Raw genomic sequence first — 13,222 nt, 5'->3', positions numbered from 1 at the left:
ACTTACCTGAGTGTTTGCTATAGATAGTGAGCGCTCTATTTACCTGAGTGTTTGCTATAGATAGTGAGCGCTCTATTTACCTGAGTGTTTGTAATAGATAATGAGCACTCTACTTACCTGAGTGTTTGCTATAGATAGTGAGCGCTCTATTTACCTGAGTGTTTGTTATAGATAATGAGCACTCTACTTACCTGAGTGTTTGCTATAGATAGTGAGCGCTCTATTTACCTGAGTGTTTGCTATAAATAGTGTGCGCTCTATTTACCTGAGTGTTTGCTATAGATAGTGAGCGCTCTATTTACCTGAGTGTTTGCTATAGATAGTGAGCACTCTATTTACCTGAGTGTTTGCTATAGATAGTGAGCACTCTACTTACCTGAGTGTTTGTTATAGATAGTGAGAGCTCTATTTACCTGAGTGTTTGTTATAGATAGTGAGTGCTCTATTTACCTGAGTGTTTGCTATAGATAGTGAGCACTCTACTTACCTGAGTGTTTGTTATAGATAGTGAGCACTATATTTACCTGAGTGTTTGCTATAGATAGTAAGCACTATATTTACCTGAGTGTTTGCTATAGATAGTGTGCGCTTTATTTACCTGAGTGTTTGCTATAGATAGTGAGCACTATATTTACCTGAGTGTTTGCTATAGATAGTGAGCTCTCTATTTACCTGAGTGTTTGCTATAGATAGTAAGCACTATATTTACCTGAGTGTTTGCTATAGATAGTGTGCGCTCTATTTACCTGAGTGTTTGCTAAAGATAGTGTGCGCTCTATTTACCTGAGTGTTTGCTATAGATAGTGTGCGCTCTATTTACCTGAGTGTTTGCTATAGATAGTGAGCGCTCTATTTACCTGAGTGTTTGCTATAGATAGTGAGCGCTCTATTTACCTGAGTGTTTGCTATAGATAGTGAGCGCTCTACTTACCTGAGTGTTTGCTATAGATAGTGAGCGCTCTATTTACCTGAGTGTTTGCTATAGATAGTAAGCACTATATTTACCTGAGTGTTTGCTATAGATAGTGTGCGCTCTATTTACCTGAGTGTTTGCTATAGATAGTGTGCGCTCTATTTACCTGAGTGTTTGCTATAGATAGTGTGCGCTCTATTTACCTGAGTGTTTGCTATAGATAGTGAGCGCTCTATTTACCTGAGTGTTTGCTATAGATAGTTAGCGCTCTACTTACCTAAGTGTTTGCTATAGATAGTGAGCACTATATTTACCTGAGTGTTTGCTATAGATAGTGTGCGCTCTATTTACCTGAGTGTTTGCTATAGAAAGTGAGCACTATATTTACCTGAGTGTTTGCTATAGATATTGTGCACTCTATTTACCTGAGTGTTTGTTATAGATAGTGAGCACTCTATTTACCTGAGTGTTTGCTATAGATAGTGAGCACTCTATTTACCTGAGTGTTTGCTATAGATAGTGAGCGCTCTATTTACCTGAGTGTTTGCTATAGATAGTAAGCACTATATTTACCTGAGTGTTTGCTATAGATAGTGTGCGCTCTATTTACCTGAGTGTTTGCTATAGATAGTGTGCGCTCTATTTACCTGAGTGTTTGCTATAGATAGTGTGCGCTCTATTTACCTGAGTGTTTGCTATAGATAGTGAGCGCTCTATTTACCTGAGTGTTTGCTATAGATAGTGAGCTCTCTATTTACCTGAGTGTTTGCTATAGATAGTGAGCGCTCTACTTACCTGAGTGTTTGCTATAGATAGTGAGCGCTCTATTTACCTGAGTGTTTGCTATAGATAGTAAGCACTATATTTACCTGAGTGCTTGCTATAGATAGTGTGCGCTCTATTTACCTGAGTGTTTGCTATAGATAGTGTGCGCTCTATTTACCTGAGTGTTTGCTATAGATAGTGTGCGCTCTATTTACCTGAGTGTTTGCTATAGATAGTGAGCGCTCTATTTACCTGAGTGTTTGCTATAGATAGTGAGCGCTCTATTTACCTGAGTGTTTGCTATAGATAGTGAGCGCTCTACTTACCTGAGTGTTTGCTATAGATAGTGAGCGCTCTATTTACCTGAGTGTTTGCTATAGATAGTAAGCACTATATTTACCTGAGTGTTTGCTATAGATAGTGTGCGCTCTATTTACCTGAGTGTTTGCTATAGATAGTGTGCGCTCTATTTACCTGAGTGTTTGCTATAGATAGTGTGTGCTCTATTTACGTGAGTGTTTGCTATAGATAGTGAGCGCTCTATTTACCTGAGTGTTTGCTATAGATAGTTAGAGCTCTACTTACCTAAGTGTTTGCTATAGATAGTGAGTGCTCTATTTACCTGAGTGTTTGCTATAGATAGTGAGCGCTCTATTTACCTGAGTGTTTGCTATAGATAGTGTGCGCTCTATTTACCTGAGTGTTTGCTATAGATAGTGAGCACTCTACTTACCTGAGTGTTTGTTATAGATAGTGAGCGCTCTATTTACCTGAGTGTTTGCTATAGATAGTGAGCACTCTATTTACCTGAGTGTTTGCTATAGATAGTGAGCGCTCTATTTACCTGAGTATTTGCTATAGATAATGAGCACACTACTTACCTGAGTGTTTGCTATAGATAGTGAGCGCTCTATTTACCTGAGTGTTTGCTATAGATAGTGAGCGCTCTACTTACCTGAATGTTTGCTATAGATAGTGAGCGCTCTATTTACCTGAGTGTTTGCTATAGATAGTGAGCACTATATTTACCTGAGTGTTTGCTATAGATAGTGAGCACTCTATTTACCTGAGTGTTTGCTATAGATAGTGAGCGCTCTATTTACCTGAGTGTTTGCTATAGATAGTGAGCGCTCTATTTACCTGAGTGTTTGTAATAGATAATGAGCACTCTACTTACCTGAGTGTTTGCTATAGATAGTGAGCGCTCTATTTACCTGAGTGTTTGTTATAGATAATGAGCACTCTACTTACCTGAGTGTTTGCTATAGATAGTGAGCGCTCTATTTACCTGAGTGTTTGCTATAAATAGTGTGCGCTCTATTTACCTGAGTGTTTGCTATAGATAGTGAGCGCTCTATTTACCTGAGTGTTTGCTATAGATAGTGAGCACTCTATTTACCTGAGTGTTTGCTATAGATAGTGAGCACTCTATTTACCTGAGTGTTTGCTATAGATAGTGAGCACTCTACTTACCTGAGTGTTTGTTATAGATAGTGAGAGCTCTATTTACCTGAGTGTTTGTTATAGATAGTGAGTGCTCTATTTACCTGAGTGTTTGCTATAGATAGTGAGCACTCTACTTACCTGAGTGTTTGTTATAGATAGTGAGCACTATATTTACCTGAGTGTTTGCTATAGATAGTAAGCACTATATTTACCTGAGTGTTTGCTATAGATAGTGTGCGCTCTATTTACCTGAGTGTTTGCTATAGATAGTGAGCACTATATTTACCTGAGTGTTTGCTATAGATAGTGAGCGCTCTATTTACCTGAGTGTTTGCTATAGATAGTAAGCACTATATTTACCTGAGTGTTTGCTATAGATAGTGTGCGCTCTATTTACCTGAGTGTTTGCTATAGATAGTGTGCGCTCTATTTACCTGAGTGTTTGCTATAGATAGTGTGCGCTCTATTTACCTGAGTGTTTGCTATAGATAGTGAGCGCTCTATTTACCTGAGTGTTTGCTATAGATAGTGAGCGCTCTACTTACCTGAGTGTTTGCTATAGATAGTGAGCGCTCTATTTACCTGAGTGTTTGCTATAGATAGTAAGCACTATATTTACCTGAGTGTTTGCTATAGATAGTGTGTGCTCTATTTACCTGAGTGTTTGCTATAGATAGTGTGCGCTTTATTTACCTGAGTGTTTGCTATAGATAGTGAGCACTATATTTACCTGAGTGTTTGCTATAGATAGTGAGCTCTCTATTTACCTGAGTGTTTGCTATAGATAGTAAGCACTATATTTACCTGAGTGTTTGCTATAGATAGTGTGCGCTCTATTTACCTGAGTGTTTGCTAAAGATAGTGTGCGCTCTATTTACCTGAGTGTTTGCTATAGATAGTGTGCGCTCTATTTACCTGAGTGTTTGCTATAGATAGTGAGCGCTCTATTTACCTGAGTGTTTGCTATAGATAGTGAGCGCTCTATTTACCTGAGTGTTTGCTATAGATAGTGAGCGCTCTACTTACCTGAGTGTTTGCTATAGATAGTGAGCGCTCTATTTACCTGAGTGTTTGCTATAGATAGTAAGCACTATATTTACCTGAGTGTTTGCTATAGATAGTGTGCGCTCTATTTACCTGAGTGTTTGCTATAGATAGTGTGCGCTCTATTTACCTGAGTGTTTGCTATAGATAGTGTGCGCTCTATTTACCTGAGTGTTTGCTATAGATAGTGAGCGCTCTATTTACCTGAGTGTTTGCTATAGATAGTTAGCGCTCTACTTACCTAAGTGTTTGCTATAGATAGTGAGCACTATATTTACCTGAGTGTTTGCTATAGATAGTGTGCGCTCTATTTACCTGAGTGTTTGCTATAGAAAGTGAGCACTATATTTACCTGAGTGTTTGCTATAGATATTGTGCACTCTATTTACCTGAGTGTTTGTTATAGATAGTGAGCACTCTATTTACCTGAGTGTTTGCTATAGATAGTGAGCACTCTATTTACCTGAGTGTTTGCTATAGATAGTGAGCGCTCTATTTACCTGAGTGTTTGCTATAGATAGTAAGCACTATATTTACCTGAGTGTTTGCTATAGATAGTGTGCGCTCTATTTACCTGAGTGTTTGCTATAGATAGTGTGCGCTCTATTTACCTGAGTGTTTGCTATAGATAGTGTGCGCTCTATTTACCTGAGTGTTTGCTATAGATAGTGAGCGCTCTATTTACCTGAGTGTTTGCTATAGATAGTGAGCTCTCTATTTACCTGAGTGTTTGCTATAGATAGTGAGCGCTCTACTTACCTGAGTGTTTGCTATAGATAGTGAGCGCTCTATTTACCTGAGTGTTTGCTATAGATAGTAAGCACTATATTTACCTGAGTGCTTGCTATAGATAGTGTGCGCTCTATTTACCTGAGTGTTTGCTATAGATAGTGTGCGCTCTATTTACCTGAGTGTTTGCTATAGATAGTGTGCGCTCTATTTACCTGAGTGTTTGCTATAGATAGTGAGCGCTCTATTTACCTGAGTGTTTGCTATAGATAGTGAGCGCTCTATTTACCTGAGTGTTTGCTATAGATAGTGAGCGCTCTATTTACCTGAGTGTTTGCTATAGATAGTGAGCGCTCTATTTACCTGAGTGTTTGCTATAGATAGTAAGCACTATATTTACCTGAGTGTTTGCTATAGATAGTGTGCGCTCTATTTACCTGAGTGTTTGCTATAGATAGTGTGCGCTCTATTTACCTGAGTGTTTGCTATAGATAGTGTGTGCTCTATTTACGTGAGTGTTTGCTATAGATAGTGAGCGCTCTATTTACCTGAGTGTTTGCTATAGATAGTTAGAGCTCTACTTACCTAAGTGTTTGCTATAGATAGTGAGTGCTCTATTTACCTGAGTGTTTGCTATAGATAGTGAGCGCTCTATTTACCTGAGTGTTTGCTATAGATAGTGTGCGCTCTATTTACCTGAGTGTTTGCTATAGATAGTGAGCACTCTACTTACCTGAGTGTTTGTTATAGATAGTGAGCGCTCTATTTACCTGAGTGTTTGCTATAGATAGTGAGCACTCTATTTACCTGAGTGTTTGCTATAGATAGTGAGCGCTCTATTTACCTGAGTATTTGCTATAGATAATGAGCACACTACTTACCTGAGTGTTTGCTATAGATAGTGAGCGCTCTATTTACCTGAGTGTTTGCTATAGATAGTGAGCGCTCTACTTACCTGAATGTTTGCTATAGATAGTGAGCGCTCTATTTACCTGAGTGTTTGCTATAGATAGTGAGCACTATATTTACCTGAGTGTTTGCTATAGATAGTGAGCACTCTATTTACCTGAGTGTTTGCTATAGATAGTGAGCGCTCTATTTACCTGAGTGTTTGCTATAGATAGTGAGCGCTCTATTTACCTGAGTGTTTGTAATAGATAATGAGCACTCTACTTACCTGAGTGTTTGCTATAGATAGTGAGCGCTCTATTTACCTGAGTGTTTGTTATAGATAATGAGCACTCTACTTACCTGAGTGTTTGCTATAGATAGTGAGCGCTCTATTTACCTGAGTGTTTGCTATAAATAGTGTGCGCTCTATTTACCTGAGTGTTTGCTATAGATAGTGAGCGCTCTATTTACCTGAGTGTTTGCTATAGATAGTGAGCACTCTATTTACCTGAGTGTTTGCTATAGATAGTGAGCACTCTATTTACCTGAGTGTTTGCTATAGATAGTGAGCACTCTACTTACCTGAGTGTTTGTTATAGATAGTGAGAGCTCTATTTACCTGAGTGTTTGTTATAGATAGTGAGTGCTCTATTTACCTGAGTGTTTGCTATAGATAGTGAGCACTCTACTTACCTGAGTGTTTGTTATAGATAGTGAGCACTATATTTACCTGAGTGTTTGCTATAGATAGTAAGCACTATATTTACCTGAGTGTTTGCTATAGATAGTGTGCGCTCTATTTACCTGAGTGTTTGCTATAGATAGTGAGCACTATATTTACCTGAGTGTTTGCTATAGATAGTGAGCGCTCTATTTACCTGAGTGTTTGCTATAGATAGTAAGCACTATATTTACCTGAGTGTTTGCTATAGATAGTGTGCGCTCTATTTACCTGAGTGTTTGCTATAGATAGTGAGCGCTCTATTTACCTGAGTGTTTGCTATAGATAGTGAGCGCTCTACTTACCTGAGTGTTTGCTATAGATAGTGAGCGCTCTATTTACCTGAGTGTTTGCTATAGATAGTAAGCACTATATTTACCTGAGTGTTTGCTATAGATAGTGTGTGCTCTATTTACCTGAGTGTTTGCTATAGATAGTGTGCGCTCTATTTACCTGAGTGTTTGCTATAGATAGTGTGCGCTCTATTTACTGAGTGTTTGCTATAGATAGTGAGCGCTCTATTTACCTGAGTGTTTGCTATAGATAGTTAGCGCTCTACTTACCTAAGTGTTTGCTATAGATAGTGAGCACTATATTTACCTGAGTGTTTGCTATAGATAGTGTGCGCTCTATTTACCTGAGTGTTTGCTATAGATAGTGAGCACTATATTTACCTGAGTGTTTGCTATAGATATTGTGCACTCTATTTACCTGAGTGTTTGTTATAGATAGTGAGCGCTCTATTTACCTGAGTGTTTGCTATAGATATTGTGCGCTCTATTTACCTGAGTGTTTGCTATAGATAGTGTGCACTCTATTTACGTGAGTGTTTGCTATAGATAGTGAGCACTCTATTTACCTGAGTGTTTGCTATAGATAGTGAGCACTCTATTTACCTGAGTGTTTGCTATAGATAGTGAGCACTCTATTTACCTGAGTGTTTGCTATAGATAGTGTCCCCTCTATTTACCTGAGTGCTTGCTATGGTTAAGCGCACGCTCTGTTGCTTGCTATAGTTCAGCGCACACTCTATTTACATGAGTGCTTGCTATAGTTAAGCACACAATCTATTTACCTGAGTGCTGGCTGTAGTTAAGCACACACTCTATTTACCTGAGTGCTTCCTATAGTTAAGTGCACACTCTATTTACCTGAGGGCTTGCTATAGTTAAGCACACTCTATTTACCTGAGGGCTTGCTATAATTAAGTGCACACTCTATTTACCTGAGGGCTTGCTATAGTTAAGCGCACACTCTATTTACCTGAGGGCTTGCTATAGTTAAGCACACTCTATTTACCTGAGGGCTTGCTATAGTTAAGCACACACTCTATTTATCTGAGGGCTTGCTATAGTTAAGCGCACACTCTATTTACCTGAGGGCTTGCTATAGTTAATGCACACTCTATTTACCTGAGAGCTTGCTATAGTTAAGCACACTCTATTTACCTGAGGACTTGCTATAGTTAAGCACACACTCTATTTACCTGAGGGCTTGCTATAGTTAAGCGCCCACTATATTTACCTAAGGGCTTGCTATAGTTAAGCACACACTCTATTTACCTGAGGGCTTGCTATAGTTAAGCACACACTGTATTTACCTGAGGGCTTGCTATAGTTAAGCACACACTCTATTTACCTGAGTGCTTGCTATAGTTAAGTGCACACTCTATTTACCTGAGGGCTTGCTATAGTTAAGCACACTCTATTTACCTGAGGACTTGCTATAGTTAAGCACACACTCTATTTACCTGAGGGCTTGCTATAGTTAAGCGCACACTATATTTACCTAAGGGCTTGCTATAGTTAAGCACACACTCTATTTACCTGAGGGCTTGCTATAGTTAAGCGCACACTATATTTACCTAAGGGCTTGCTATAGTTAAGCACACAATCTATTTACCTGAGTGCTGGCTGTAGTTAAGCACACACTCTATTTACCTGAGTGCTTCCTATAGTTAAGTGCACACTCTATTTACCTGAGGGCTTGCTATAGTTAAGCACACTCTATTTACCTGAGGGCTTGCTATAATTAAGTGCACACTCTATTTACCTGAGGGCTTGCTATAGTTAAGCGCACACTCTATTTACCTGAGGGCTTGCTATAGTTAAGCACACTCTATTTACCTGAGGGCTTGCTATAGTTAAGCACACACTCTATTTATCTGAGGGCTTGCTATAGTTAAGCGCACACTCTATTTACCTGAGGGCTTGCTATAGTTAATGCACACTCTATTTACCTGAGAGCTTGCTATAGTTAAGCACACTCTATTTACCTGAGGACTTGCTATAGTTAAGCACACACTCTATTTACCTGAGGGCTTGCTATAGTTAAGCGCACACTATATTTACCTAAGGGCTTGCTATAGTTAAGCACACACTCTATTTACCTGAGCGCTTGCTATAGTTAAGCACACACTGTATTTACCTGAGGGCTTGCTATAGTTAAGCACACACTCTATTTACCTGAGTGCTTGCTATAGTTAAGTGCACACTCTATTTACCTGAGGGCTTGCTATAGTTAAGCACACTCTATTTACCTGAGGACTTGCTATAGTTAAGCACACACTCTATTTACCTGAGGGCTTGCTATAGTTAAGCGCACACTATATTTACCTAAGGGCTTGCTATAGTTAAGCACACACTCTATTTACCTGAGGGCTTGTTATAGTTAAGCACACACTGTATTTACCTGAGGGCTTGCTATAGTTAAGCACACACTGTATTTACCTGAGGGCTTGCTATAGTTAAGCACACACTGTATTTACCTGAGGGCTTGCTATAGTTAAGCACACACTCTATTTACCTGAGTGCTTGCTATAGTTAAGCGCACACTCTATTTACCTGAAGGCTTGCTATAGTTAAGTGCACACTCTATTTACCTGAGGGCTTGCTATAGTTAAGTGCACACTCTATTTACCTGAGGGCTTGCTATAGTTAAGCGCACACTCTATTTACCTGAGGGCTTGCTATAGTTAAGTGCACACTCTATTTACCTGAGGGCTTGCTATAATTAAGCGCACACTCTATTTACCTGAGGGCTTGCTATAGTTAAGTGCACACTCTATTTACCTGAGGGCTTGCTATAGTTAAGCGCACATTCTATTTACCTGAGAGCTTGCTGTAACTGGGCCCAGCTTTCCTTCACCTGACACTGCTTTTGTGCGGCTCGAATTGCCAGGATAGGATGGAGACTGGATACCTGGGACACTGTGAGATGCTATAGATAGTGTGCGCTCTATTTACCTGAGTGTTTGCTATAGATAGTGTGCGCTCTATTTACTGAGTGTTTGCTATAGATAGTGAGCGCTCTATTTACCTGAGTGTTTGCTATAGATAGTTAGCGCTCTACTTACCTAAGTGTTTGCTATAGATAGTGAGCACTATATTTACCTGAGTGTTTGCTATAGATAGTGTGCGCTCTATTTACCTGAGTGTTTGCTATAGATAGTGAGCACTATATTTACCTGAGTGTTTGCTATAGATAGTGAGCACTCTATTTACCTGAGTGTTTGCTATAGATAGTGAGCACTCTATTTACCTGAGTGTTTGCTATAGATAGTGTCCCCTCTATTTACCTGAGTGCTTGCTATGGTTAAGCGCACGCTCTGTTGCTTGCTATAGTTCAGCGCACACTCTATTTACATGAGTGCTTGCTATAGTTAAGCACACAATCTATTTACCTGAGTGCTGGCTGTAGTTAAGCACACACTCTATTTACCTGAGTGCTTCCTATAGTTAAGTGCACACTCTATTTACCTGAGGGCTTGCTATAGTTAAGCACACTCTATTTACCTGAGGGCTTGCTATAATTAAGTGCACACTCTATTTACCTGAGGGCTTGCTATAGTTAAGCGCACACTCTATTTACCTGAGGGCTTGCTATAGTTAAGCACACTCTATTTACCTGAGGGCTTGCTATAGTTAAGCACACACTCTATTTATCTGAGGGCTTGCTATAGTTAAGCGCACACTCTATTTACCTGAGGGCTTGCTATAGTTAATGCACACTCTATTTACCTGAGAGCTTGCTATAGTTAAGCACACTCTATTTACCTGAGGACTTGCTATAGTTAAGCACACACTCTATTTACCTGAGGGCTTGCTATAGTTAAGCGCCCACTATATTTACCTAAGGGCTTGCTATAGTTAAGCACACACTCTATTTACCTGAGGGCTTGCTATAGTTAAGCACACACTGTATTTACCTGAGGGCTTGCTATAGTTAAGCACACACTCTATTTACCTGAGTGCTTGCTATAGTTAAGTGCACACTCTATTTACCTGAGGGCTTGCTATAGTTAAGCACACTCTATTTACCTGAGGACTTGCTATAGTTAAGCACACACTCTATTTACCTGAGGGCTTGCTATAGTTAAGCGCACACTATATTTACCTAAGGGCTTGCTATAGTTAAGCACACACTCTATTTACCTGAGGGCTTGCTATAGTTAAGCGCACACTATATTTACCTAAGGGCTTGCTATAGTTAAGCACACAATCTATTTACCTGAGTGCTGGCTGTAGTTAAGCACACACTCTATTTACCTGAGTGCTTCCTATAGTTAAGTGCACACTCTATTTACCTGAGGGCTTGCTATAGTTAAGCACACTCTATTTACCTGAGGGCTTGCTATAATTAAGTGCACACTCTATTTACCTGAGGGCTTGCTATAGTTAAGCGCACACTCTATTTACCTGAGGGCTTGCTATAGTTAAGCACACTCTATTTACCTGAGGGCTTGCTATAGTTAAGCACACACTCTATTTATCTGAGGGCTTGCTATAGTTAAGCGCACACTCTATTTACCTGAGGGCTTGCTATAGTTAATGCACACTCTATTTACCTGAGAGCTTGCTATAGTTAAGCACACTCTATTTACCTGAGGACTTGCTATAGTTAAGCACACACTCTATTTACCTGAGGGCTTGCTATAGTTAAGCGCACACTATATTTACCTAAGGGCTTGCTATAGTTAAGCACACACTCTATTTACCTGAGGGCTTGCTATAGTTAAGCACACACTGTATTTACCTGAGGGCTTGCTATAGTTAAGCACACACTCTATTTACCTGAGTGCTTGCTATAGTTAAGTGCACACTCTATTTACCTGAGGGCTTGCTATAGTTAAGCACACTCTATTTACCTGAGGACTTGCTATAGTTAAGCACACACTCTATTTACCTGAGGGCTTGCTATAGTTAAGCGCACACTATATTTACCTAAGGGCTTGCTATAGTTAAGCACACACTCTATTTACCTGAGGGCTTGTTATAGTTAAGCACACACTGTATTTACCTGAGGGCTTGCTATAGTTAAGCACACACTGTATTTACCTGAGGGCTTGCTATAGTTAAGCACACACTGTATTTACCTGAGGGCTTGCTATAGTTAAGCACACACTCTATTTACCTGAGTGCTTGCTATAGTTAAGCGCACACTCTATTTACCTGAAGGCTTGCTATAGTTAAGTGCACACTCTATTTACCTGAGGGCTTGCTATAGTTAAGTGCACACTCTATTTACCTGAGGGCTTGCTATAGTTAAGCGCACACTCTATTTACCTGAGGGCTTGCTATAGTTAAGTGCACACTCTATTTACCTGAGAGCTTGCTATAGTTAAGCGCACACTCTATTTACATGAGTGCTTGCTATGGTTAAGCGCACACTCTATTTACCTGAGTGCTTGCTATAGTTAAGCGCACACTCTATTTACCTGAGAGCTTGCTGTAACTGGGCCCAGCTTTCCTTCACCTGACACTGCTTTTGTGCGGCTCGAATTGCCAGGATAGGATGGAGACTGGATACCTGGGACACTGTGAGATCCAATATCTGTGGGACAGACGTGTGTGAGTGAGGGCAGGAGAGACATAGGAAAGAGACAAGGATGGCGACAAGACAGTGAGGAACCAATGTTGTAAAGGTCGTCAGATACACTGAGTAATGCTGCTGTGAGTCTCAGACCTCGGGCGACGTTATAAAAACGTGGTCTGACCGTTGTACAGACGAGTGGTGATGCGGCTTTTATAGGATAGTTTAGTGCTCGATGAGTTTTAAACGATCTGAGAACATCACCAGATAATGTGGTTTCCACCAGTGGGGAGGGAGCTTGTTTTCAAAACGTATTTACACAACATATAATGTGCGTTCCGTAAATATAAAAATAGCTTTTTGTTTAGTAACAGTTCAAATAATCTATTGCAAAATACATTTCAGTGTGAAGTAGTTTATTTCTTACAACTGCTCATCTCACCTCTGAAAGGGTCACAGCATTATGCGACAATGTTCCCCTAAGCTAGCGGGTATCGTTTAGAACATCCCATAATTATACAGGTTACTGCTATGGAGCGCCCTGGGAACACCTATATATTTGCTATGTATGCAATCACCATTGTTAATAAAGAGCAAAAACTAAAACCTTAATAAGAAGTCTATATGTGCTGGAGGCTTGTGGGTACATTGTACGTGTGTATATGGCGTTTATATATACAGTATACTGTAAAATAGTATATTATATCTTAGATTAAAAGTGCAGCACAAAAACATTAACGCTATTGAGGACCTAACACCACCTAAAGTGATAAAGTATCTGATTTTTAAATATTCGATTAAAAACAGGGGCACTTTAATTCATCAAAATTTACATTTCACTCCTGTTTTGAAAATACGTACCTTTTATTCCTGACAGCCGCTGCAACGCTTCCTCTGCCCAT

The 13,222-nt window shown here is 39.7% G+C and overlaps 2 protein-coding genes across 5 annotated transcripts in view; both read right to left on the bottom strand.

The window, feature by feature from the left end:
• LOC128658211 (uncharacterized) overlaps nt 1–9,736 on the bottom strand; it is a 149,781-nt gene extending 140,045 nt beyond the window's left edge. For all 4 annotated transcript variants that reach the window (XM_053712740.1, XM_053712744.1, XM_053712741.1 and 1 more), the window contains exon 1: nt 9,619–9,736. The gene's annotated coding sequence lies outside the window, so the exon portion shown is untranslated. The remainder of the gene's footprint in view (nt 1–9,618) is intronic.
• A 2,457-nt stretch (nt 9,737–12,193) lies between these two features.
• LOC128658209 (uncharacterized) overlaps nt 12,194–13,222 on the bottom strand; it is a 140,163-nt gene continuing 139,134 nt past the window's right edge. The window contains exon 10 of the mRNA XM_053712739.1: nt 12,194–12,341. Coding sequence (XP_053568714.1) covers nt 12,222–12,341 — 120 coding nt within the window. The 3' untranslated portion in view covers nt 12,194–12,221. The remainder of the gene's footprint in view (nt 12,342–13,222) is intronic.

This window comes from Bombina bombina, chromosome 4 (genome assembly GCF_027579735.1).
Source record: "Bombina bombina isolate aBomBom1 chromosome 4, aBomBom1.pri, whole genome shotgun sequence".
Taxonomy (NCBI): domain Eukaryota; kingdom Metazoa; phylum Chordata; class Amphibia; order Anura; family Bombinatoridae; genus Bombina; species Bombina bombina.
The sequence above is the reverse complement of the archived record's forward strand: the minus strand, read 5'-3'. Positions and strand labels throughout refer to the sequence as shown.